At 49.2% G+C, this 25,926-nt stretch overlaps 1 protein-coding gene across 2 annotated transcripts; it reads left to right on the top strand.

Moving 5' to 3' along the window:
* The first annotated feature begins 563 nt into the window (after nt 1–563).
* Nucleotides 564–22,684, top strand: Bag3 (BAG cochaperone 3). Of its 2 annotated transcripts, none has more exons than XM_048455111.3 (4): nt 564–1,036; nt 16,357–16,686; nt 18,135–18,536; nt 21,363–22,684. In XM_048455111.3, the coding sequence occupies exons 1-4, from the start codon at nt 851–853 to the stop codon at nt 22,170–22,172; spliced, it is 1,728 nt and encodes a 575-aa protein (XP_048311068.2). In that variant the 5' UTR covers nt 564–850; the 3' UTR covers nt 22,173–22,684. The 2 variants fall into 2 exon arrangements, with proteins under 2 accessions (XP_048311068.2, XP_048311067.2); XM_048455110.3 differs by having other exon boundaries at nt 21,360–22,684.
* The last annotated feature ends 3,242 nt before the right edge of the window (nt 22,685–25,926 follow it).

The raw sequence follows: 25,926 nt of genomic DNA, 5'->3' as shown, positions 1-25,926 counted from the left end.
CTATACTAGAGAAGGCCAAGAGCATGAAGCCATCAATTCATTTCTTTGTTCTTCAGGTTTCCAAAGCAGGCAGGTGAGTTTCCACAGTACTTTCTTGCTTTTTTTTTTTTGTGACGTCAGATCAGCATTCCAGAACTTCTCGGGAGAAGTCCCAAAGCCCTCGAAAGAAAGTTATTAAAACGTCACTGCAGGACGCCAGTGTATTAGCGTACTTGGGCGTGGGGGCGGACGAGACTTTCCGAGTTTAAAGATGATTTAATCCCGTCACAGAGGCGGGGCCACAGGCACCCGGCCCGTGGGCTTCCTGGCCCGAGACTCCCCACGAGGAATGAAGAAGTGGCTGCGAGTCCGGAGATCAAAACCATCTCGGGCGCACAAGGACACCGGTGCACGCCCATCCATTGCGAGGCGCACTCGCCCTAGGACGCAGACGCCCCGGGACGCACACAGGAGAGCTGCTGGGAGGGACAGCAGAAGACGAGGAGGAGGAGGGGCGGTGACAGATCCCCGCCTCCGATCCCGCCCACGGTCCCGCCCCATCGCGATTATAGCCGATGACTCAGGGCGGAGCTCCACATCCAGCCCGCGGCGGCCGCCAAGTTCTCTGGATGGGACCAGAAGTTTCTAGCCGGCCAGTTGCTGCCTTCCCTTTATCTCCTCCTTCCCCTTTGGCAGAGAGGAGGCTATTTCCAGATACTTCCACCCCTCTCGGCCACGTCACCCAGTCCTTTAATTCATAAAGGTGCCCGGCGCCGGCTTCCCGAACACGTCGGCGACGCAGAGGTGCCCGCACTCCACGACCTCGTCACCCGCGCCCTAGCTCCGCGCCCCGGGCGGACCCCGACCCAGCATGAGCGCCGCAACCCAGTCTCCCGTGATGCAGATGGCGTCCGGCAACGGAGCCGGTGACCGAGAACCCCTGCCCCCGGGCTGGGAGATCAAGATCGACCCGCAGACCGGCTGGCCCTTCTTCGTGGACCACAACAGTCGCACCACTACGTGGAACGACCCCCGCGTGCCCCCCGAGGGTCCCAAGGTGAGTCGGGCTCGCGATCCCACCTCGACCGTTAAAGGGGCCGGGGTCGGGCCGGGGCTACGGGGATCACCCCACCCCGCGCCCTGCTGTGCCCGGAGAGCCCCTTTCCGTACCCTCCCCGGACAGCGTCGGGCCCGGGGGGAGCCTCCGAAGGGGTGGCCTTGGAGGGTAGCCAGCGAGGTGCCACCCTCGTGGTGACATCATGGGATCGTTTTCACCAGCTTCTTGCGAAGGACGAAGGGCCTGCGGCCGGAGCTGCCGTGCGCCAGGTCCCCGGGAGGGGCGAGCGGCCCGATGAGCGGCCGAGGCCCTGGCCTGGCCCGGCCGCCGCCTTTCTGTCCCGCCGCCTCGCGTGCTGAGACCCTCGGCTCTATCCGGGGCTGGCGGCGTCCGGCCCAGCTGGCAGAGCTGCTGGGGTGGAGTTCTTTGGGAATTTCACCTTCAAGTTCCGAACTTAGTTTTTTTCCCCCGTGATCTCAGGGATAGAGTGACTCAGTAGGCTCGAATAAATAAGTTATTTTACCGCTATATTTAAAGTTTTAACTTGTGTTATTGATTGAAACAACTCTCAGTTAGAGGATACTTGATCTTCTTGTTGTTGTTTTTTAAGGATACTCTTTCTGACAGTTTCAAAACTAGAGATCCGACATTGTCTCGCACGCTTAGCCATTGCCTCACACTGGAGAGAAAGAGAATATATTTTTAATGGCGTAATTCTTTCTTGTTATTGTCGTATTAAAATACTCGGACTTTGTTACCAGAAACAGCTGGGGAGTCTTTTGAACACAGCAGGTGTATGCTGCGTTTGCGCACAGCCAGGCCTGTTATGTCAGCATCAAGGGCAAGAAAATTTGAAAACACAGATTTGAGACGAAGTCTGGGTCTGGCGTGGTGCAGTCCTGTCGTCCCCGCACTCAGGAGGCTGAGGCGGAAGGGTCTGGAATTCAAGGCCAGAGTCTGCCTCAAGAAATAATAATGAATTAAATTTGGAATGAAGCCAGCCTGTTTTTAAGACTCTGTCTTTAAAAAAATTAAATTTTGAATAAAATACTTAAAGATACAGATTTAGGTAGGATCTCTTAATATATAATTAACAAGAGTCATACTTAGCATACTGATCAGTAATAATTTATGTAAATTTAATCTTTTCAAAATGAAAAGTTTGGCAAAATAATTATACTTCAAGACTAAAAGGCGCGGTGGCGCACACCTTTAATCCCAGCACTCGGGAGGCAGAAGCAGGAGGATCTCTGTGAGTTCAAAGCCAGCCTTGTCTACAGAGAAACTTTGCTTTAAACAAAACAAAACAAAAAAAACAAAATCAAAACAAAAAATAAACCAAAACAACCTCCCCCCCAAATTATTGCTGTTTGAACAAAATAAAAGCAGTAAAGAGTTGATATATTATTTAGAATTTTCAAAAACTCACCAAATTTGAAATGCTGTATAAATCATTTTATAAATGATTTTTAAAAATTTTAGAAAATTCTACTTTTAATTTTATGCATGTGAGCTGGGGTTGAACCCAAGGTCTTGAAAATGCCAGACACACTTTTTCCTTACAAGTATCGCTACAACCACTGTACCCAGCAGTGAGCCACATACTCAGGAGTTTACATTTACAAGGAATTAATTATGTATTTATTCCTGGCTGAAATTGGGTGGGCATACTTGTATCTTTTCTGTCTGTGTCTGTTTTACTCATTAGTGGTAAAATGTTCTCTTTTTGTGGGGAGTAGAAAACCCATAGTGTATTACAGCTGTATACAGCTGTATTTTGAGACCTCCTTCCTATAACTACAAGAAGACTCACACACAACCTGCTGGCACCCCTTGTTGGGAGTGAGCATCCAGTTTGAGCATGCCCATGCTGGTACTCAGCAAGTGGGAACTGATTTTTTTGTTTTGTTTTGTTTTTGTTTTTTTCAGACAGGGTTTTTCTGTGTAGCCCTGGCTGTCCTGTGACTCTGTGACCAGGATGGCCTCACATTCACAGAGATCCTCCTGCCTCTGCCTCCCGAGTGCCAGGATTAAAGGTGTGTGCCACCACTGCCCAGCTTGAGGACTGGGATCTTTCTATAGCCACGAGGTAGGTGTTGTAGCCACGAAGTAGATGCTTTAGACTATACAAGGTTTAAAAAAAAACTAAACAAGTTAACATTGTTCTTACTAAACAAAGCGCAAAGTACTAAATTAGATAGATGTTTAGTCTTAAAAAACTTGGAAAATTTCACCATTATAACTTTAAACTTACAAGGCCCTTAATTCAAGTGTGTTTCTGAAGGCCACCCACCTAGCACCAATAGCAAACAGAGGGGCCAAGCGGACTGACCTGTACAAAAGTGGAAGTGGGGAATTTTTATGAAACTGGAGCATGCTGACTGCCCTGCTAGCCAGGATTTTTTGATGGTGGGTTGTGATTAACTCAGGAGAAGGGGTTCCTTTACCAAATTAGCTACTTGAGATAGATTTGCCAGCATGGTACCAAAGCATGAAAAGAAAACGAACATTTCCGTCTGGGAGCCAAGTCCCTCAAGCTGTGCTTGCTTTGAGCCTGGGCTTCACTCCTTCCAAACTGATGCTTTAATGGTCACAGAACATCTGTGTGACTGGGGCAGTTTTACTTACTGCAGGCTGCAAACTGGGAAAACCTTTAATATCCTATAATGGAAATTGGTTTCTACGGCTGGGCCACTGGTGATAGCCGTAGACTTTTAATTCCAGCACTCGGGAGGCAGAGGCAGGTGGATCCCTGTGAGTCTGAGGCCAGCCTGGTCTACAAGAGCTAGTTCCAGGACAGACTTGATAGCTACAGCAAAACCCTGTCTCGAACAACAAAACAAAACCAAACCACCACCACCAGAAACAACAGCAAAGAACTAGTTCCAGGACAGGCTCCAAAGCTACAGATGAAACCCTGTTTTGAAAAATAAAACAATAAAAAGAAAAAAAGAAATTGGTTTCTTTATTTTTATGTGTATGCCCGTATACAGGCGCCCTCAGAGCCCAAACAGGTGTTGGATTTTCTGGAACTGGAGTTATAGGCGGTTGTGACCCAACTTGTGAATGTTGGGAATCGAACACAGGTCCTCTTGGAGACCAGAAGGCACCTCTTAACTGCCAAGCCGTCTCCCTATTCCTTGAAGTAGATTTCTTGAAGCATAAGGAGAAAGAGCTGCTGCCCAAAACAAAGGCTTGTCTGGGAAGAGCTAAGAGACCCTCGGAGCATATTCCCCTTGGGTGGGAGCTGCTTCTCAGTTGATGAGGATCCCTTCACTGAGTTGGGAAAGAAAGCCACGTGGTTGTTGATAGTCAAAGCTGATAAAGATGAGTCCTTCACCGAAAGAAGAGAACCATTGGCCCTTTGTGTTGCAGTCAGTCTTAAACTTTGTCTTCTCGGGGTTGACTTTGGTCGTCTCTGAAGAGGTGATAGCAAGCCTCCTACCCCTGTTTTTGTAGTAAACCAGTGCCTTGGCCTGTTCCTGCTGGAGCCGGTGATGTCTGTACGCAAGTGCCTTTCTCAGCAGTCACACGATTCCTCCGTCTTAGTTTTCTGCACAGTTTTCCACTAATCAGGGAGGCCCACGCCAGCCAAGACCCCATTTTCTGTAGCAACGTTAGTGTTCACTTTGGGATCTGGAGATACATGAGCCCTGGTAGCTCCTCCCCAGCATCTCTCCTCCATGAACAAACAGAGGCCAGGTACTCGAGAGTGCTGATCCCTTACCAGGCAGATTGTCCCCTTTCGTGGAGCAGGGCTGTTTACCTCTGTGGATCTGGGGACTCTCACCAACCTGGCAGTCTCCAGAGATGTGTTCTGTTCTTTTAATTCAGTTTAATTTTGTTTGTGTGGCACATACATCATGGCTTCCACATAGAGGTGAGAGGACGAGGTGGTAATGTCCATCATGTGGGTTCTCGGGATGGAACTTAGGTCCTTAGGCTTGGTGGTGGTAGGTGTCTTTACCTGTCCAGTCTTGATGCCCTCCAGGGGAGCATTTTAAGACTGTGCTAAGGGGCTGGAGAGATGGCTCAGGAGGTAATCGCACTTGCTGCTCTTGCAGAGGACCTGGGCTCACTTCCCAGGACCCACATCAAGTGGCTCACTCCAGTTCCACAGACATATATGTAGCCACTCGCAAATAAAATAGAAACAATAAATCTTTAAAAATGCACATCGTCGTTACTTGACCCATTCTACTCCCACCCCGCGTTGAATCTGAATCGCCCAGAATGGCACCCAGAAGTAAGTTCAGAGGGTTTTCTGGCGATTCTGATTCTTCCACCTTGGCCGTGAAAGCCACAGTGGCCCCTGATGCTGACCTACTTCACATCTGACCTGCCAGTACTCCTGGTGTTTGACTGCTGGAGCCTCGAGACCCTGTGCCCAGTGGCGGGGTGATCGTGGCTGTGGCCGTGGCAGTGCGAGGAGACTGCCCTCCTCCCAGACCTGGAGTTTTTGCCTCCTCTCTATCCACCCATCTCGCCTCCACTCTGGCAGACTGGACGTAGATCTGCGAGAGGGAGTAACGTCCCTTCTTCACAGAACATTGGAAGTCTTTTCTGAGTTACGGTTAAAGTGGAAAGACCCATTTATTTTGCTTCAGGCTCAGCCGAGCCTCCTGTTCTCTAGAGATGAGGTCATTTTGCTCTTTCTACATCCATCACAGGCCAGTGCACCTCTTAGCAGAGTCAGGAAATGAGTGGCTGTTTATTCCCCTCGCCTTTCCAGCAAGCTGCAGTCAGGGCAGTGGTTTGGTGGAAGTGGATCGGGAGCACGGCCACGTGCCTCGGGAGGGTGTGCGTCCAAGACCTTCATTTTCCCTCTAAAGAACAGCCTGTGTATTTGGCTCACACAAGAACTGATTGCACCTCCCAGGACACAGTCTGTCCCTCATTTTGTGAAGTAGATGTGTCCTTTATGAGGGTTAGAATTCGTACACAGGAAAATTGTGGTAGCGTTTGACGTTAGTCAGGCCTGAGAAAGCTTAAACTGTTGGATGCCGTCGGGGCTGGTGGTGAGTCAGAAAGCCTCATACCGCCCCGTGAGGCTTGATTAGCCACTGCCCGTTTCTGGGATGGCACATGGTTTCCTTATATAAACCACTCTACATGTTTATGACCGTTTCTCGACATTAAAAATGTTTGTTCTGGTATCTTCCATCCAAAATAGGAAACCATACCTAATCTAAACCTTTTCTTTTTTCTGTTTTTCCTTCATGCTTTAATTTAGTCTTAAATATATGTGAGACCTTATGAAGAAAAGCCGAGAGCTGAACAAGGCTCTTGCTTCTCAAGAGCCTCGGAGACTCTACAGTGACAGCCCTGATGAGCATCCTCATTGCCCCACCCCCACCCCGCTGTTCTGCTCTCCAACCCCTTCCCCCCCTGCTTTGCACTGTGAGGAACCACTACATAAATCTCCTGCTGCTTCAGACCTTAGGGACGCCTAGCCAGGCACCGGATCTCCTCACTTCACACATATACAGGAGCCGAACTTTGTCTCGTGTGTGTGTGTGTGTGTGTGTGTGTGTGTGTGTATGTGTGACAGCTGATGTTACAAAACTGTCACTTGTTTCTATGAAACATATCTCTGGGGCCTTGGTAGCTCTGGGGGAAGCCAAGCAGTGTGGACGTGTGTTGGATGTGGATGTGCGCTTTTGAAAACCTTGTCTCTTTAAATACTCCAGACACCAGGGTGGAAACTATTCCATGACGCAGAGGGATGTACCTAGCCTGTGGCTCCACAGAAAGGCCGGCCTGTCGTTCCTGCTCCTGCTTCTGTAGAAGTGTCAGGCATGTTTACTGACTTGCCTCGCCTCTCTCGGGCCAGAAGCAGGCTGTCGCCGCTCTAGGCTCTGCACTGCTCTCCAATCCGAATCTTTTCTAAGTGGGGGATCTCTCTTGCTTTGCCCTTTTGGCTCTCAACCCTGTTGAGTGTTCCAGGCAGTCTGTTTCATCTCAGCCTCTCCTTGCCTAGCAGAATCTGTGGGCATGGGACAATGCCTCCATAGAAGTATAAACACAGAGTGTGTCTTAAGAAGCCCTTCGACAATCCCCCAGCACAACCGTGTTGTCCCTAGGTTCCCAGATGTCCCCCAGAGGCCTGTCCTCTTAGTCACTTTCTGAATGGCCTTTTCTGTGCAGCGGTCAGTGCTGACTCCCTGAACCCACCCTCGCAGGTCTGGAGGAGCTGTTTCGTTCCCATCAGTGACACAGCATCTTCGTCAGGTCTGTAGGGAGGGGCTGGGAAATGACAGCAACCAGACACTGCAGATCCGGAGCAGACAGCGCCTGGTGGCTCTGGCAAAGGAATCTAATTATTTTTTCTTGTGGCTGGCAGTAAGAGCAGACACCACATATATAAAGTTCTTTACTGTCTATCCAGAACCACTTAGAATCGTTATTTGCTGCCAGTCCGTGTCAGGGGAGCCTGTAAACCCATCACGTTTCCCGAGTTCCCAGCACAGGGCTGTATCCTCCAAACTGGGGCTTTCCACTGAAAATGCCTTAGCATTTTCTTGGGAAAAAATTCTTCCTATTCCAAAGGATCTTCTTCAGTACTCACCAAAGTAGAAGTGTAGGGGCTTTTCCTCGGTTATTTAGAAATGTCTTTCTCGGACACTGAATGAATAAGTAAGGAATGGGTAGTTTTGAAAAGCCAAATTGTGGGAGAATTGGAAGGCAGCTGAGTATGTAGAAGAAAAGGCATTGTGGTTGGTTCACCCTTCCAGGTTAGCTCAGGCTGTCTACGTCCAAACAAGACCCCCTCATTCGCGAGGTGCAACCGGCTTGTCTTCCTCCCGTAGCACCCCTGCATCTGGTGATGGTGAAGTCTTAGAGCCTGGGTGACTCAGAATGGAGCCCAAAGTCTGCTTGCCGGTCCTGCCTTGGCTGGGCCGGTGACTCAGCACACAGCGGGCACTCCCTGACTTGGAGAGTACCCAAACTGAGCCTCGGTTCAGGAGCAGTGGATCCGAAGGGTTTGGAGAGATCACACATGTTAACACACAGCATTCACGATTGGCAGTCAAGGGGCAGGGGAAAAGTTATGTGCCTGGCCTTACCGCCAGACAAATCTGGGTTCTAGAAATCCAAGCAAGTTGCACGTCCTCCATTAGCCTGGTCCCTCTGTCGGTGAACCACTCTTAACAGGGTTAAGAGGATCAAGGAGTTAGTGCATGGACGGTGCTTCGTTCAAGTTCAAGTTAAGCTTGAACTGAGGCCTATGTGTTGTTCCTAAAGATGTTTACTGTGAAGTGGGAAGGTCTCTGTAGATAGGCATCCAGCTGACCTTCCCATGTAGCAGACCTGGGCACACATGGGTCTTTCGGACAACAGACAGACCTGAAGTCTTCTCTCTCATAAGTCTGTCCCAAATGTAACTGGTTCTCCCTTGGTTGGTGTCCAGATGGCCCTCAGAACACTGACCTAGGATTCCAGTGTCCCTGTGAGGGTTGTGTTCAGGTACACAGTAGCTTGGGACACAGCGGGGGTTCAGATGAAGGCCTTGGCACCTTCTAGGGCCTCCATCAGGCCCCTTGGCTCTGAGGACTTGTTCTTTTATACCAGGGACGGACAGGAGGGGGACACTGCATTGTACTGCGCTGAACTCTTCTTCATTCTTCGGCCCTGATTCCTTGAGAAGAAGTTGTCCCTCCATTGTCTCCGCAGTCCTGAGGACAGTGCCAGGCAAGAGCCAGGAGTTCGGTTTATGGCAGGGAATAAGTGACTGAGACGTAACATTAGGTGAAGGCCCTGTGACAGGGACCACCGTGTTTCCCTTTAGTCTGGCTGAGTGACACCTGAGAAGGCTGTGGAACTGCTCCAGGCCCGAGGAGGGGCTCCTCCTGATCTTTTGAAATTCAGTTTGCTTTCCAGAGTAGTACTTTTCTGTCTGCCTTGACTAAAGCAGGTGGCCTTTCTTTTTCTTTTCTCCCTAGAAGTAAGTACTTGATTTTCCCCTGAAGCTGTGAGTATAGGAGTCAAGTGTCTCTTGATTGGGCTCCTCATGGAGCTGTGCGCCAGCTTCCCCTGTGACTAGGGATCCATCTCATTCTTTTATCTGCCATGTGGAAAACCAGAGGAAGGTTCCAGGGCTTGGGAACGTGGGAGGCTGGAGGCTGGCTATGGGTTCCCAGTGCTCCCTCCAGCAGGGGAAATACCTGGCAGCTGCTGCTGGTTACACTTGCCCTCAGACTGTGCGTGGGCTCCTTGGAGGGACAGAGGGACACAATGTGAACTTTGAGGAGGTGGCAGCAGATGCCCTGCTCCCAGGCCAACCTTCACGCACCCTGCCCTGGCCTGACGTCCCCCCCCCCCAAGCCTTTGGGTGTGCAAGGGAGCCCTATTCCTTGCATTTGTATGCAGTTTCCCAGCAGTGAGGTTTTCTGTGTGTAAGCCCCTCCCCAAGTAGCTGACTAGCATCTGAAAGAATAGCTCAGGGCTTAGGTTTTAAGGGTGCTTCTTTGGCCCTGTTTACTTCCAGGTTAGTCAGTGTAGACCTTGACATTCTTGCTAACTAGTCTCTCTCTCTCTCTCTTTCTCTCTCTCTCTCTCTCTCTCAAAAAAAAAAAAACTTTATTTTTATTTTATGTGCATTGGTGTTTTGCCTGGATGTCTGTGTGAGGGTGCCTCTGGAACTGGAGTCAGAGACAGTTGCGAGCTGCCATGTGGGTGCTGAAAGTTGAACCTGGGTCCTCTGGAAGAACAGTCTGTGGAGCCATCTCTCTGGGAATCTCTGGGAATGATGGTGTGGGATTGTAGCTCAACACAGGGAGTAGCTCAGTCTTTACGAAGACTTTCTCATACCCTGTCTCTCTATGTCTTTTAATAATAGCCAGTTGAGGTGGCACATGCCTCTAATCCCTACACTTGGGAGATAAGAAGCAGGAGGATCACGAGTTCAAGACCATCCTCAGGTACATAGCAAGTTCAAGGCCAATGTGAATGTGCAAACCCACCCCCACTATAGATGGCTGTGAGCCACCATGTGGTTGCTGGAAATTGAACTCAGAACCTCTGGAAGAGCAGCCAGTGCTCTTATCTGCTGAGCCATCTTCAGCCCCATGGCCCTCTGTCTTCCTGGGAGTCCCAGAACAAAGCCTGTCTCCTCAGAAGCACTGTGAATGGACTTGAGAGGCATGTGGGTCTGCCTTCTGAGTCAGAATTTGCCCTCCAGAAGCAACGTCACAACCCAGGGGAGTAAGAGAATTTTGAGTTTGGCTGCCAGATACATGCTGGCTTAGGTATCTCATCGATGACCAGTCATTTATGAGGCCTCTTGGGCACAAAGGCTGTGCTGGGTTCCTGAAGCTCAGGTATCTGCCTAGGCAAAAGTTTTGTCATAGGTACCCCGCCTGATAGAGGCGAGCCCAGTCACTTTGTTTCTGCCTAGGTCCTAGCTCCACCGGGACTTGCACTGTGTCTCTTTGAAACCTCTGTCTTTTCAGTGGTGTTAGCAGTTTTGAGTGTTGTTGGTAAGACTCAACAGCTCACCTGGGCGAAAGCTCTTCTGGCCTGAAAACCAGCTCATGGAATTAGTGTTCTGCTTAAGACTCCGGGGCTTGAGTTGGAAGTCCTGCTCGCCATCTTTTCTCCTGATAAATCGGAACTATGATTTTAGGGGTCAAGTCCACTTCACTAAGAGCCAGGAGGGGGTTTCCAGGGTTCAGAGGACCACTTGCTGAGTGTCCAGGGAGCCAGCTGTGGTTGGGTCGAGGCTTGCTTTTCATTCTGTTCAGTGAAACAGTGTGCCAAGCCCAAGAGCTGTTACGGGGGTGGGAGTGGGGTTCAGCCTTGTCTTAATTTGGGTTATAAAACTTTGGGGTACTCTGAGTTATACTGGTTCTGACAAATGAAGGCATGCCTGTGGTGATATGGCCACAGAGGAGTTCCAGCAGTTTCTGGCACGTGCCTCAGGTCCTTCTTCCCAGGCAGGCCCTCTCTCCCAGGATGAATAAGATTTCTTGGGATGGACACAGCTTTCATCATTTTTTATTTTTTCCTGGGTCCTACAGCCTGAGAACCAATACTTTCTAGGATTTCTGGGCCTCCCCTGAATTTTATAGCTAAGAAAGCCTGAGGTCTAGGGAGGGGCTGCAGCCTGCTCATGGAGCACATGGGTGGGGCAGGAAGCAGCCAAGCGCAGTCTTCTTGTCTTCTTGTCGGTAGTGTGTCCCTTTAGTGTTTTTGCACTTCCTGCAGACCCATCACTCACTGGGTTCAGAGCCTAGCTTCACACTTTTTCTAATAGTGTCTTATGCCTAAAAGGGCACGTTTGGGCTCATGTAGTATTTTTCCTGATTTTTTTTTTTTCCGGGTCATCTCATGGAGTTGTTTGGTACCCTAAGATAGCCTCAGGATTTTAATGTTTGCAATAATGTTTTCACTCTAAAACAAGAGTAAGATTAGTGCATTCATTTATAAATTAATGCAGTAAGATAAGTGAAAGTCAGCCCTGAGGCCCTCATTTCCTAATTAGAGTTTGCCCTTTCTGAGGGCTTCAGCAAAGATAAGGGTAATGAGCTGGACTGTAGGGAGGTCAGGGGAAGAGGTGAAAGGTTCTCGGGCGTCTGATCGGTAAGCGCCTGTTGTGTGGATGGAGAGGGTTCCTGGGGTCCTCACTGCGGTCAGGAGTGCAGGTAGAGGTGGGGAGTCTTACCTCAAAGACGCTGGTGTGACCCCGAGTCCCCTGTGGATGTGAGCTTGACCTTGAGAATCACTCTGAACCAAAGAGGTATGTTTAAATGGTGTTCAAGAGGAATTACACATATTACACACACATTTTCTTTTGGCGTGTATGCATGCATGTGTCATCGTGAGACCATCACAGGTTAGAATGGACCCTGCATCTCTCCCAGGCAGTGCTTTTTCTTAATGAAAACAGGCTTTTGCCATTGAGACTCCAGAGTAAGAACCCGAGCATCAGCAAGGCCAAGGCACTGTGGTGTGCACCTCGCTATAGCTGAAATTATTGTTGAATTAGATGTGTTATTGACCTATTCTGTGAGTCAGTTGGTTTTTCAAAATCCTTTTTTTTTTTTTTTTCAAACAAAACCCAACAGAGGGATAGAGGGGAGCCTGGAACTTCTTTAGGGTGCAGCACTCTTGATGATGATGATGGCTTTCTATCAGTTGGCGTGTGTGGGTTACTAGTTCACACAGACCCACGAGACTCAGGACTCTAAGGAAAATCCTTGGGCCAGGCTTACCTGGCTGCCCGTCACTAATGTCCAGATAGTGCCAACCAGCAGCTAGCAGGGCCATTTCCTGTTGACTCCAAGCTCAAGGCCAGAGTCTTGGTGGAGGTTCCTGCTTTTCCTCACCTCCTTCCGACAAGGGAGGGCTTCCTATCCCTTGCTCACATCTCTTTCTCATCACACCTCCTTCCCATCTCTGCCTCGCGTGTCCCCACTCCTCATTCATCTCTGACTTCTTCGTTCCTCCTTGGCTCCTCCTACCTCGCTGAGGACCCTCTCCCTTCAGTCTCATCTTCCACGGTATAGCATCCGCTCTTGGTTACCGCGCCCCTTCCTCCCTGGGCCCAGGCCTAACACTTCTGGCAAGATGTGGGTTATATGTTGCCTCTCCTGTCTAGGTCCCTGTGTGAGCTGGATGGGGCTTCCTACTTCTCTTCCTTTGCTTTTCTAGTTGAGGTACGAAACACAGGCGAGCTGCACAAGATGCAAGGTCTTTAGGCCTTTGGTATAGGAGCTGACCCTAGGAGAAGCCCCCCCAGTCAGGCCTGTCTGTGGGGGCATAGGGTCGGGTGGGTAAGCTGTGATGGGGTGAGCGGTAAGGGGCTGCAGAAAAGTGCAGTGTTTGAGGTATGTGTACATATGCACCACCCAGATGCAGAGAATGTTTTAACTCCAGGTTCCTTCTAGAACCTTCCAAGCCACTTTCATAGATGACCGCATGCAGATTTATGTCACCATCAGTTAGCTTTGCCCTTTGGTTTGGGTTCCTTTGATGCTTGGGAGTCTCTTGTGTCTCTTTAGGGAGGGAACCCTGATTTGTTCTAGGCCTTTTGCTTATCCTTCTTCAGTGTGTCGTATAAAACTTCACCCAGGGGGCAGCAGTTATGACTATCTATTAAAGGCTAGCAAAGGCAATTGGATCTAGAACATATAGTGAATTTCAGTCTTTCAAACAAACAAACGAACAAAACCCTCAGGCCTGGAGAGGGGTCTCAGCAGTTACAAACACTGGACGCTCTTCTAGAGAGTTGGTGATTGATTCCCAGCATCCACGTGGTACCCAATAGCTATTCGTGACTTCAGTCCCTGGGGATCCCGTGCTCTCTTCTGGCCTCAGAGGATGCCGTGCACACATGGCATACATTCATGCAAGGAAAACACTAAGACACATTTAAAAATTGAAAAAAGAAATCAGAAAGCAAGGCCTGACATCACACCTGTAATCGCTGTACCCGGGTAGTTCAAGGAAGACCAGAAATTTGAGGCCAGCCTGGGCTACATGTAAGGTCCTGTCACAAACAAATAATCTCATAGTAATCTGTAGAGCACTTGTTGCCAGCTTTGCTTTAAAGAAGTGGAAATGAAGGCTTATAGGGGAAGGGAATTATCCGTGCTCGCTGAGCTGTTGATGGATGGTAAAAATGACCTTGGATTCTAGCGAGACGGTGGGAAAGCCCCACGTGTCTAATACCTCAGCCACCCTGGCTTTTCAGGTAAACACGTTTCCTATTTGTTTCATGCGTCAACTTGTCTAGTTTTTGAACAAGGTCTCATGTAGTCCAGGCTGACCTCAAACTCAATGTGTAGCTGGAGATGACCTTGAACTTGTGCTGGGATTGTAGGTGTGCACCACTGTACCTGTTCTTATGTGCTCCTTGGGATTGAATGCAGGATTTCTTGCATGCTAGGCCAGCACTCTACCAAGTGAGCTATAGCCCCAGCCCTTTAACTTGTCTTATTAACCCCCTATTTGCAAGGGTCATATCTTGTTGGTTTGATGACCCCAGGGCCCATCGGAGTGGTGGCTTGATGCTCCCTGGAAGTTTTAGATGAGGCTAGCTCAGGCTTTGTTAGCTGCCTGACTCTAGGGGGTAGGTAGTGCCTGAGTCTCTGTTCGTGCCGAAGAAACAGTGAGTCACAGGCAGTCCCCCAAAACATAGGACAGGACTATGCAAAGTCTGATTTCAACTGCAAAGCAGGGTGCCTGTCCCAGTGAGTGGACACATTGCCTAGAAAATACATTATAGCAGGTTTCTTTGGTTGTCTCTTGCCAGCTCCCTATGGTGCATGCCTCATGGCCAGAATTGGGCTCTGTCAGTGAAGCCTGGATCTCCTCCCAGCTCTTGGGTGACCTGAGAGTTAAGCAGGCTAAAATAATGCTGATGTCCTGAGCACGTGGGCATTCTAATCTGAGAGTACCAAGTGCTTGTCTGCCCCTCTCCCCAAGGACACAGTGACACCCTTGCCTTTTCTGATTTTTGGAGGCCCTCCAGGGCCAAGGTCTCAGCAGGAGAGAGGCAGTGGATGGGCCCGAAAGGGTCACATTCCTGGACCAGCTACCTGGTATCCAGACCCGTACATAAATACAAAACATGGTGGAATTAATGCCTCTTCACTCAAGGTGCAAATCAACCGTGAGGGTCCGTGCTTAGCCTTTGCCCAGGTCTGCAGCTGTAGAAATAACACCCCGAGCTCACAGAGTCCCAGCTTCTGACATATGTTTGCCATTCGGAGAACTACCTCACAGAGGAAGGCTCGCTCTCCTAAATACCGACCTACTTGGATATGTACAAGTGACAGAGCACAGCTCCCCTCTTCTGTGGAAGGAGGACGCATCTGCTCAGGAGACGGCTGGAGGCTAAGTTGCATGGCCCTGATTGGAGATGTCATTGCCCAGTGAGTGGCTGGCCAGCCTCAGTGCCTGAAATAAGATCTTCCCCAAGAGGTACATCTGGAACTTGGCCTTCTCAAGGGTCCCCAAAATAGCCAGGCCTCTAAAGGGACAACTTTGTGAGAGGACATGAGGAGGACCCCCCAACTGTTCTTAACCCAAACAGGGTTTAGCGTTTGGGGGGTGGGAGAAATGTCCTGTGGTATCTATGGTGCTTGTCAAAGTGCGGCCAGGAAAAGTTCAGATGAGCACAGCTCCCTCTGAGCACGGACAAGGCGCAGGGTGGGACCTGTGGCCAGAAAATCACTCAAAGGAGAAAGCTGCTCCAAGTCAGAGGAGATTCTGACCAAACTCACCCAGCAGGATTCTTCCAAGCCAAGGGTGATCAGACACTTGGGGAGGATGGGAGGACGGTAGCGCTGGGAACCTGATCAGATAGCTGCAGTGGTGGGCTGGGAGGAGGGGGTTCTGGCTGACCTGGCTCAGTAACTTTTGTAGTAACTGGATCTTACAAGGAAATGCACAGATGGGCCTAGGAGAAAGTTCAGCAGCCTTGCTGTAAAGTCTAGCCAGGCAGAGACTTGCGAGCTGGCCCGGGAGACTGGCACCGGGACTAATCCCCAGGTTTTGTTCTCTTCTTGCACCACTTCTGCATTCCTGTGTATCTCCTTTTCTTGCAACTTGTTCTAAAAATATTTCCAAGCAGCTCGCCCCTGAAACACACCGCACACACACACACACACACACACACCACACACGACATCACATTCACGGCACACAAACATATATACTTCTCCAGAAAGATTTTCAAGCTAGGTTCTGTGTTTGAACCAAATACAAACTTTGTGGTTGGGAAACACGAGAGCTTTATTGGGAGCTGAGAAGTTTGCTGCTGTTTAGTAGTCGGAGTTGAGTCTTCCTGGGTCACCTCCTGATGTCAGCCTCTGCAGATCTGCGGGGGCAGTTAGCTGCTGTCTGCTGCTACCCTACACTGCTGCCTTACGGTCACCCAGAAAAACCTGTCTCCCCACTGTGGAAGAGTGGGTTCCCTCTTGTGCTTCAAACTGATACGTTGACTTCCAGGTGCACCTCATCTTTTTTTTCTCTCTGAGACAGGTTTTATTATATAGTCCAGGATAGCCTGGAACTCACCAGGAAGGCCTCAAAGTCAGAGAACTACTCACTTCTGCCTCTCAAGTTCTGGGATTAAAGAAATGCACCACCATTCCCAGTACCCTTAATCTTAAACTGTTGATCACATAGCAGTCTCCGGGAATCTGGGAAAAGCAGAGTCAGTGGAGTGGTCTGTCCGCTGTGCTCAGTTCACCTGTCTGACCTGTGATGCCCAAGTCACCCCGGAGGATCAAGGCCTTCAGCACTACCGTTCCCCCTCAGGGTCTCTCTGCCCTGTTTCTAACCAGTCTTCGTTTCTCCTTACTTTATTTTAGGAAACTGCATCCTCTGCCAATGGCCCTTCCCGTGAAGGCTCCAGGCTGCTGCCCGCTAGAGAAGGCCACCCTGTATACCCCCAGCTCCGACCAGGCTACATTCCCATTCCTGTCCTTCATGAAGGCGCTGAAAATCGGCAGCCACACCTTTTCCATGCCTACTCCCAGCCTGGGGTGCAGCGATTTCGAACCGAGGCAGCAGCCACTGCTCCTCAGAGGTCCCAGTCTCCTCTGCGTGGCGGCATGACAGAAGCCACCCAGCCGGATAAACAGTGTGGACAAGTGCTCACAGCTGCAGCAGCTCAGCCCCCAGCAGCCCATGGACCCGAGGTAAGAGACCAGGCTCATGCTGGGCCAGATGCCTGGTGGGACACAGGGCTCAGAGCCCGGCCTGCTGCACCGTGCAGAGACAGTTTGACAGCCTCATATTGCTCCCTGTATCTTACACCTGTGATATTTTTGTAGTGAAAGAATTGGTGCCAAGATGGCAGTTGCATGGTCAGAATGCATAGAGTAGAGACCATAAAGCTGACAGCAGCTGGCTGGCCTCCTAGGTAAGAGCGCTCTATTCACCCTGGACTCTCTGTTTCGGAGAGAGCCCTCTGTTATTCTCGTCAGTCCTACCAAACACACATCAACCATTTGGACCTATGCTGGGGCTGAAATCAGGACGGCATCTCTGTCTTCAGAGCGTGCCACTAAAGGAAACACAGCTGAAGTCAGAGGGCAGCAGCTTTAGACTTGGGCTTGAGCCCTGAAGCTCAGCACTGCAAGGTGCGTTAATAGCGAGAAGATGTAGCCCATCCGGTTCTGAGCTGAGGCTTGTGGCCGGCAGATCTGGTAGGGTTCCTCAGCTGTTAAGCCCTCTTCCTCCTCCTGTCTCCAGCTCATCCCCCGGGCCCTTGGCATTGTTCTTGAGTATGAGCCCTCGTTTCCTGCTTGTGTCAGAGTCCTGACTGCCTCCCCTACGTCTGCTCAGCTTCACCATCCCGGGGTGAAAGGTCATAGTTGATGTGGGACACTGGAGGTCCCTCTCCTTCCTTGGAGGTGTGCTTCCCATGTTTGTAAAGTTTTGCGGTATCTGAGTCAAAACAGCACAGTGGGCAGAGATCTTAGAAAACTTAAGTTAACAAGGCTTTTAGTGTGAGCCGCCTGAGGAGCCATCGTCTTCACTTTCTAGAAGACTAGAAAGTAAATTAGAAGAGAAAGGGGCCTGGCCTGCATGCAGACACGGGCAGCTCCCAAATAGAGGTCCCACTGCATTCTCCAGTAAGTGGTTAAGAGGAAGTGAGGAGACCTAACCCACACAGCGGACCACGCCCTTCCAGTGTACACCGCTGCCTGCCAAGGCATGTGCACAGACGCATTCAGTTAATCCTTAAAGCAACCGTGTGAGGTGGGCAGGCAGCCTAGCCTTTGCCCGTATTTCAGGTGAGGCCCAGAGAACTGAGCTTCCAAGTGTTTGAACTCGAGCTTTCTCATGTCAGAGCTGAGAGCCTTGGGCGTACTAGGCAAGTGCTCTCCCAGTGAACGACATTCCGAGTGTTAGGAGAGGGTGGTATTGAAGATCGAAACCGGGCCCCAAGAGCACTGAGCACGTGATTCCTCACAAAGGGACACACAAAGGCTGCCCTTCTCCTCACACCTTGGAAATGTTTGTAGTGGGAAGGTTTTGGGAACTGTGGTTATCCTGGCCAGGGGGTGGTTGGTGGAAATTCGGAGTGCCAGGACAGCAGGGCCGCTCATGGCACCACGCCTCTGCCCTTTGTCTTTTACAGCGGTCTCAGTCCCCAGCTGCCTCTGACTGCTCCTCCTCATCCTCCTCAGCCAGCCTGCCCTCCTCCAGCAGGAGCAGTCTGGGTAGCCACCAGCTCCCCCGGGGCTACATACCCATCCCCGTGATACACGAGCAGAACATCCCTCGGCCGGCAGCCCAGCCCGCCTTCCACCAAGCCCAGAAGACCCACTACCCAGCTCAGCAGGGTGAATACCAGACCCACCAGCCTGTGTACCACAAGATCCAGGGGGATGACTGGGAGCCCCGGCCACTCCGGGCAACATCCCCATTCAGGTCACCAGTCCGGGGTGCATCCAGCCGGGAGGGCTCTCCGGCCAGAAGCGGCACACCCATTCACTCCCCTTCACCCATCCGTGTGCACACCGTGGTTGACAGACCTCAGGTATGGAGAGACAGCGGCTGACCGAAATTCTGATGGCTGTCGCAAGCTGAGGGGTTGCACAGGTGCCCTGGGCTTCCTCAAAGTGCTGCCTAGTCAGCATAGGCAGAGCTCGAGAAACGCTGAATTCTGGAAGTTGCCGGTCCTTGTTGAAAACGCAGGACAGGGACTGTTGAGCCCTCAGTACTTTCCCCAGCGTTTGCTCAGCTGTTTGCTTCGATTGCACTCACTCTGGGGGCAGAGGGGAGCTTGGTAATGCTGACTCTCAGTGTTGTCTCTCTCATTCTGTATTCCTTAATGCTCACCACACCAGTGATTCCTGGTCTCCCCATGCCCCCACTCACACTCCAACCACTGTTGGAGTCTCCAGTTTAAGAGGTACACTGTTTCCCTTTCTCTGGTCTCCAAGCCATCCTCTTGATCCCTCTGGGAGTTTGCTCAGGCCGGATCCAATGCCAAAAACACCAGCGCAGTCCCTGTTCCCCGCCCTCCAAAGGGCAGCTAGTCTGTGCCCTGAAGCCACCTCCTTTCTCCCACGTCTTGCTGGAGTCCCTTAGGGTCCAGCACCTGATTATTCTGTACACACCAAATGGCCCTCTTATCTCGTCAGCCCTGAGCCTGATAACAAGGGACCATGTCTGACACACAGTAGGGCACTGTGGCCCTTGACTGATGCGTTGGCAGGCAATAATGGAAAGCCATCTTGGTCCAGGATATAGCATGGGTGCAACCCTGCCTATCCTCCCGGGAAACTGGGGAGAGAATGTTACTGAAACTGAACAGCCTGCACCTTAGAGGCAGGACACTCAGTGTCCTTGGCCTCCTCTGGCTGACACAGGAGCAGCTGAATTATTATCACAGTTTTTAAAAGAAAATCTCCTACGAACAGTGATATTATCTAAGTCCCTGAAACAGAAAACCTTCATCTCTTTGCTGGTTCTGCATGTGTGTGGCGTGCATGCATGCATGGATACATACATGGACCCGAACTCCAGCCCTCCCGTGTGCGCAGCAGATGTCTTGCCTGCTGAGTCATCTCCCCAGCACTGTCTTTAGCTTTTTGATTTGGAAATCATTTCAACTTTTCAGAAGACTTCTAAGACTCATACAAAGAAGTCCCAGGGGCCCTTCATCCATGTCCACTGTTTCGTTTTGTTTAGGACATTCTCTCAAGTAACCCAGTCTGGCTCCACAGTTACTGTGTATCTGAGGATGACTTTGAACTTCTAATCCTCCTGTTCCTATTTCCCTAGTGCTGGGGTTACAGGGTGTACCACTGTGTTGGGTTCATGTGGTGCTGGTATCAAATCTAGGGCCCTTTACACACCAGTCGAACACTGGCAACTGAGTTACATCCCCAGTACCCCCTTCCTACCCCCCCACAATGCCCGCCCCACTCGTGTTCACCGTCACTTCTTCCTCTGTATCGTCTACTTTTTAACTGCACGAGAAGTGTTTGCAAATATCATGCCCTTTACTCCTGGATAGTTCAGCAAATATTTGCCTGAGAAGCACGACCATAGGATGGCCTGATTCCAGAAATGTCATATTCTTGCAGTAGCACAATCCAGTATACTCTCCACTTTTTAGATTTCCTTCCCAGCACGTTCCCATTTCGGGATCTGATCCAGGACCGCAAACACCGCCTTTAGACGTCATTTCTCTTTAGTCTCTGGAACTGTTCCCCAGCCTCTCGAGCTTTCATGACCTTGACATTTCTGAAGAGCTCAGGACGCCCTTTCCTAAGTGTTTCTCCTTACCTGGCCTTCCATTGCTTTTAGAACCCAGGGTGGGGGATGGCTGTGTGGAGGCAGGAGTGGTGAGGGCTGACATGGGACAAAGGGCATTTGGTGGAAGCAGAGCTTGCCAGTGAGACAGACATGCCACTCGGGATCCTAGGGTTTAGCAATCCTAGGAAAGAGCGCCCATTGGTAGTGAGAATTTCGCTCAGGCTTGCTCCATGTTTCCCACGTCAGTCAAGGAGCGTTTAATACTAGTTTGACCTCTGTTGACCTTGATCTTGGTGGTCTTCCTTTTGTATTTTGTTCAAAGAACCATTTTTAGAGTTTTCAAGGATTTCACTCATCTGACCATTAAAGCAGAATTAATATTTTTACTTGGGGCGAGAATAGAGCAAAATTTTTTTCCCAGTTGGTGAAACTGGGGCATAAGAGGATTTTAGAGTACAGGTGTTCATCTAAGTGCTAGAAGAGCCCTGCTCAGTTCCCATTCGGAGCATAATTCATTTTTAAAAATATGACCGTGACCTCTAGTCCCTGGAAGGACTGTGTGGCAGATGCCAGGGTAGGTGTTGTATCTCAGCAGAGCACCAGTGTCCAGGGGCCAGCCTCTTCCAGGTTCAACTATTGTGAGCATCTTGCTTATTCTCAAAAACAAACAAACAACTGGTCTGAGCAGAAACTACTAGACTGTTACAAGTCTGGACCAGGCATTTGAAAGGTCACCTGTGAGGGTCCAGCAAGGAGAGACTGGAGCGGAGGCAGCGTCTCTGCCGAGGGCTGTAATGGAGTCACTCAGTACCCTGAGCAAACCCATGAGCAGCCAGCCTGCTGTTTCATTTTTGAGAATTACTGTGGCCTGCTTTTTCTTGCCATAAGAATATCATCTATAGTTGGGCAGTGGTGGCGCACGCCTTTATTTAATCCCAGCACTCAGGAGGCAGAGGCAGGTGAATCTCTGTGATACACACACAACACACACACACACACTCAGTAAAAGGGTTATTTCTGATCTTCTTACTATTTAGTATTAGCTATAAATTATTGCTTCAGATGGCTATTAAAAGTCTGTATCGTCTTTTCTCAGCAGCCCATGAGCCAACGAGAGCCTCCGCCTGTCAGCCAACCTGAAAACAAAGCAGAAAGTAAGCCAGGCCCAGCTGGACCTGATCTCCCTCCTGGACACATCCCCATTCAAGTGATCCGCAAGGAGGCAGACTCTAAGCCTGTTTCCCAGCAGCCACCTCCTCCTGCGGAGAAGGTGGAAGTAAAGGTCTCCTCTGCCCCAATTCCCTGTCCTTCTCCAAGCCCAGCCCCTTCAGTTGTTCCTTCTTCCCCCAAGAATGTGGCTGCAGAACAGAAGGCAGCCCCAAGCCCTGCCCCTGCAGAATCTGCATCCTCCAAACCAGAAGCCGAAGCCCCTCCTAAACACCCAGGTGTGCTCAAAGTGGAAGCCATCCTGGAGAAGGTGCAGGGGCTGGAGCAGGCTGTAGACAACTTTGAAGGCAAGAAGACTGATAAAAAGTACCTGATGATCGAAGAGTATTTGACCAAAGAGCTGCTGGCCTTGGATTCTGTAGACCCCGAAGGGCGAGCCGACGTACGTCAGGCCAGGAGAGATGGCGTCAGGAAGGTTCAGACCATCTTGGAAAAACTCGAGCAGAAAGCAATCGATGTCCCAGGTCAAGTACAAGTCTATGAACTCCAGCCCAGCAACCTTGGGTCAGAGCAGCCGCTGCAGGAAATCATGGGCATGGGTGTCGTGGCCACTGACAAGGATGAGAAAAGTCCTGGAAACGAAGATCCACAGACTGAAAGCCAACAGCCCGAAGCCAAAGCAGCCTCGCCTCCAAATCCCAGCAGCACAGCGGACTCGGCTGGCAATCCAGTGGCTCCCTAGAGTCCGCCTGGAGCCTCGGACTGACTGTGTGCTGTAGAGACTTTTAAGTTGCATGCACTGCAGGACCTGCAGTGAGCTGGTCCTTATTATTCATAGCCGCTTGGTATGCAGCAATGTGGGGTGGCGGCAAAGCACTAACCAAGGGGGCTTTTCTTCTGTATTCTTATCTGTATAAATAAAAGAAGTTGCCTGTTCTGAAGTCTAACCCTGCTGCTTGTTTGGAGGGCTCTTTCTGTGCATGAGTAGGGATGAATTAGCCAGGACTGTGAGCTGTCTTCCTGTAGCTCTGGACTAAAGGGCTTTGGGGGGATAGGCAGAGAGTTACAGGAATATGAAACCCATTTTTTTGAGACACGTTGCCATTTTGATGGGATAATCTTCATCTCATTACTGAAATACCTACCTTTAGCTAAAATGAGATGTGCAAGAAGCTCTAGGAATATCTGTATGTTGGAATGGCTTTAATGTTACATTTTGGGGTGGGGGAAAAAATAAAGCGATTATATAACTAACTCTCGAGATGGTTTTTGTGGTTTCTGAAAGTTTGAAGAGTGGCAGATGCATCAAGGTTGTTCCAGGACTGGGGGTGTAGCTCAGTGGGTGAAGTGGGGCTCCACATATGAAAGGTTGGGCACACGGGTAGTGCCACAGGCCTATCATCCCAGCGCGAGGGAGGAAGAGCCTAGGATGCCCAGGGCTCACTAGTCAGCCAGCCCTGCTGGACCAGTGAGCTCCAGGCTCGGTGAGAGACCCTGTCTCATAAATGAGGTAGAGAACAGTTGAGGGCAGCACCCCATGTTGACCTGTTGACTTCTTCACATGGGTATGTGCACACACATGAAAACACACAGGAAAAGACTGTTCCTGGCTTTAGGCAGATGGACTTCTAGGATCTGTCTGACTCATGAGAAAGCGAGTCTTGGTCTCGTTCTAGCTCGAACACAAGGGGACTCAGGGTTGCCGGCTTAGGGAGTGGGATTGCTTGCTGCGCTCCTCAGTCACCAAACGCTACCTCTGCAGCCTTCTCACCTGATCTCAGGCATCGCCGTGGAGCTGAGGTGGTTTGCTGGTGCACAAGGAAACCAGTTCTCACTGTTAACAAAGTGCTATGTGGGGTTCAGGTCCCTGGGGACTGGAAATGCGCTTAGAGAGTCAAGGAGGATCTTGATTTGTCACTTCTGAGTCACAGAACTGGATAGGACCAGGTTTCTCCCTTCAGATTGGATTCCTAGAAGGCTTTAGGGTTCAGGGTTGTTAATTTATCTCAGGTCGAGAAATACCAGACTAACTACAAGATACACCAATTATATTTTTCTTTATTATAAGGGGCAAACTCATGAAACAGGAAAGAGACATCCAAGCTCAGCTGTGTAGCACAAGAACTACAGAGAGAGTGCACCTGGGCCGCGCATTTTTCTCCTGGTATCCAGAAAGCCACGTCCTAACTTGGCCCCACCTCTTAAAGATAACTGGCTGGCAAAGATTCCCCATCACCTCCCCCTTTTGTCTAAATAAGAGCTATCCAAACCCAATACAAAACTATATACAACAGGAACAGATATCAAGTATAAAATTACAACCAACATAAACAATATTAAACAAGGAACACATGATAAATGTTTTAATAAACAAACATTCTATTCTAAAGAGTCTTGCATCAGAAAATGGTTTGACTAAATCATAAGAGGAAGGTAACTAAGACTAATCTTCAACCCCATCGAAGGACTGAGAAAGAAAATGATATTACTTGAGTAGGCAGGAAGTGCAATAAAGCAGCTTCCAAAGTGAGCAGTATGTGACAGAGACAATTGACTACCTGAGCAATCCCCCAAAGTCTCATTTGCAATGTTGAAGCAACCAACTTTGATTAAGGCCTAGCGTAATTAACAGACTATTTTCAGAGGCAGGAAATTTTTAGAACTGTCTTATCCTGTCTTGGCAAGGTTTGGCATTCCTTTTCCTTGTGTCCTGCCTATCCAGTCCAGACACCAGATACTTTGTCAGTGGTTGAGGTATAGGCAGTTCCTTTCCCAAAGGCCAACTGTGCCAAAATAAACTTCAAGTAGAGTGTCTTCAGTGTTCAACATTCTCTTGGGAATAGATTGGCGCTGTCAGGAGCAATTGTGTCTCATGTCAGCAAAACCCTAAGTTATTTAAATGCCAAGTTCTGCAAATTCTTGATGTAGTTGAAGATTACCTATCTAGACAGAATACAATCTTCATGTATCTAAAGAACCTAATTAATCTGACTATATGTATACCAAACATGAACATTTCCATAATATCTATACTATTATAATTATACAATATATTTAATATTAATGATATAATATTTAATAATACAATAATTATAATATAGTATTTAATATATAACTAGAATATTTAATGCTTGTATAATTTAAAGACTAAGACTTTGTGTCAGAATATTAAATAATCTATAAACAAATTTGCAGCAAATGAAGACATTGACTTCAAAATGTAAACAATGTATAAGTATCTTGATCAGAGGTAAGAATAATATATAAATGCAATATGAAAATATATCCTAAAAGTTGTATCAGTATACAAAATGTCTTAAACAGAGGTAGAAACATGCATATATATAATCTGACAGAATAGCTTTGTATAGGTGTACAAATATTGTAAACAGAAATAACAAATATAATTTGAACTTGTATCAATATACAAAAAACAAAAAATGTAAATTATTCATAAATAATAGCTCACAAATATTTACTTTATTACCCCCTATTATTAGTATGAATAAGTTCATACTAAATTATCTATTATCCCATTTTCCCCATAACAGGGTCACGTGTTCTCAGAAGAATTTAAAGCTCTGGAGGGGTCATAGAGATGGCTCAGTGTGTAAAGGCGCCTGCCGCCAAATCTAACAACCATAGTTCCATCCCTTGGACCAAAGTTAAAGGAGAAAACAGACTTCCACAGTGGTCCTCTGATCTCCATGCACAGGTCATGGCACTCATGCATGCATACATGGTGTAATAAATCTAGGTGGGCATGATGGTGCATACCTGTCCCGGCATTCAGGAGGCAGAAGCAGGTGGATCTTTGTGAGCTTGGGGTCATCCTGTTCTACATAATAAGTTCCAGGACTGCTAAGGCCACAGAGATCCTGTCTCAAAATAAATTGGGTTACCCAAGAGACTCCCAAAACATACAGCCTGTTGCTGTTCCCCTTGGTCTCCCTTCAGAGATGGAAGATAAATCTCTCTTGCTGAAGACATCGTGCATTTCAGAAACAGGGCCCAGATGCTCACAAGCTGGAACTGACCTGAATGCCCCACCTTCATGGAAGCAGAAGTTACCATACAAGCATCCAAAGGAGAGGCAACAAACAGTCCTGCCTAGCTAAGATGCCTACAAACCATATCAATGATCAGCAGGGCACCATAAACCTAAGGATCCAGTAGTGGCACACGTACCTTGGTGGTGACCAACAGCTCTAATTGGACTTAAGACCTGCTCAACAGGAGAGAGACTGCCTGGTACTGGAAGTCTAGCCAGCTACTCACTGCTAATGAAGCCATAGTTACCAGAGAATCTGCAACAGCTTCACTAAACCAGCATAATCACTACTGCATTTTAAACCTTTGTCCTTCTCACAGGTAAGTGCAGTGTTTGCCTTTCACCGAGGAAGCTTCTCCTTGCAACAGAGGGAGGCAGCTACAGAAAGCTTCAACTGATCAGAATGCCAAGCTGTGGAGCCCAGTGTCAATGGGGATACATCTAC

This window comes from Myodes glareolus, chromosome 7 (genome assembly GCF_982192425.1).
Source record: "Myodes glareolus chromosome 7, mMyoGla1.1, whole genome shotgun sequence".
Taxonomy (NCBI): domain Eukaryota; kingdom Metazoa; phylum Chordata; class Mammalia; order Rodentia; family Cricetidae; genus Myodes; species Myodes glareolus.
The sequence above is the reverse complement of the archived record's forward strand: the minus strand, read 5'-3'. Positions and strand labels throughout refer to the sequence as shown.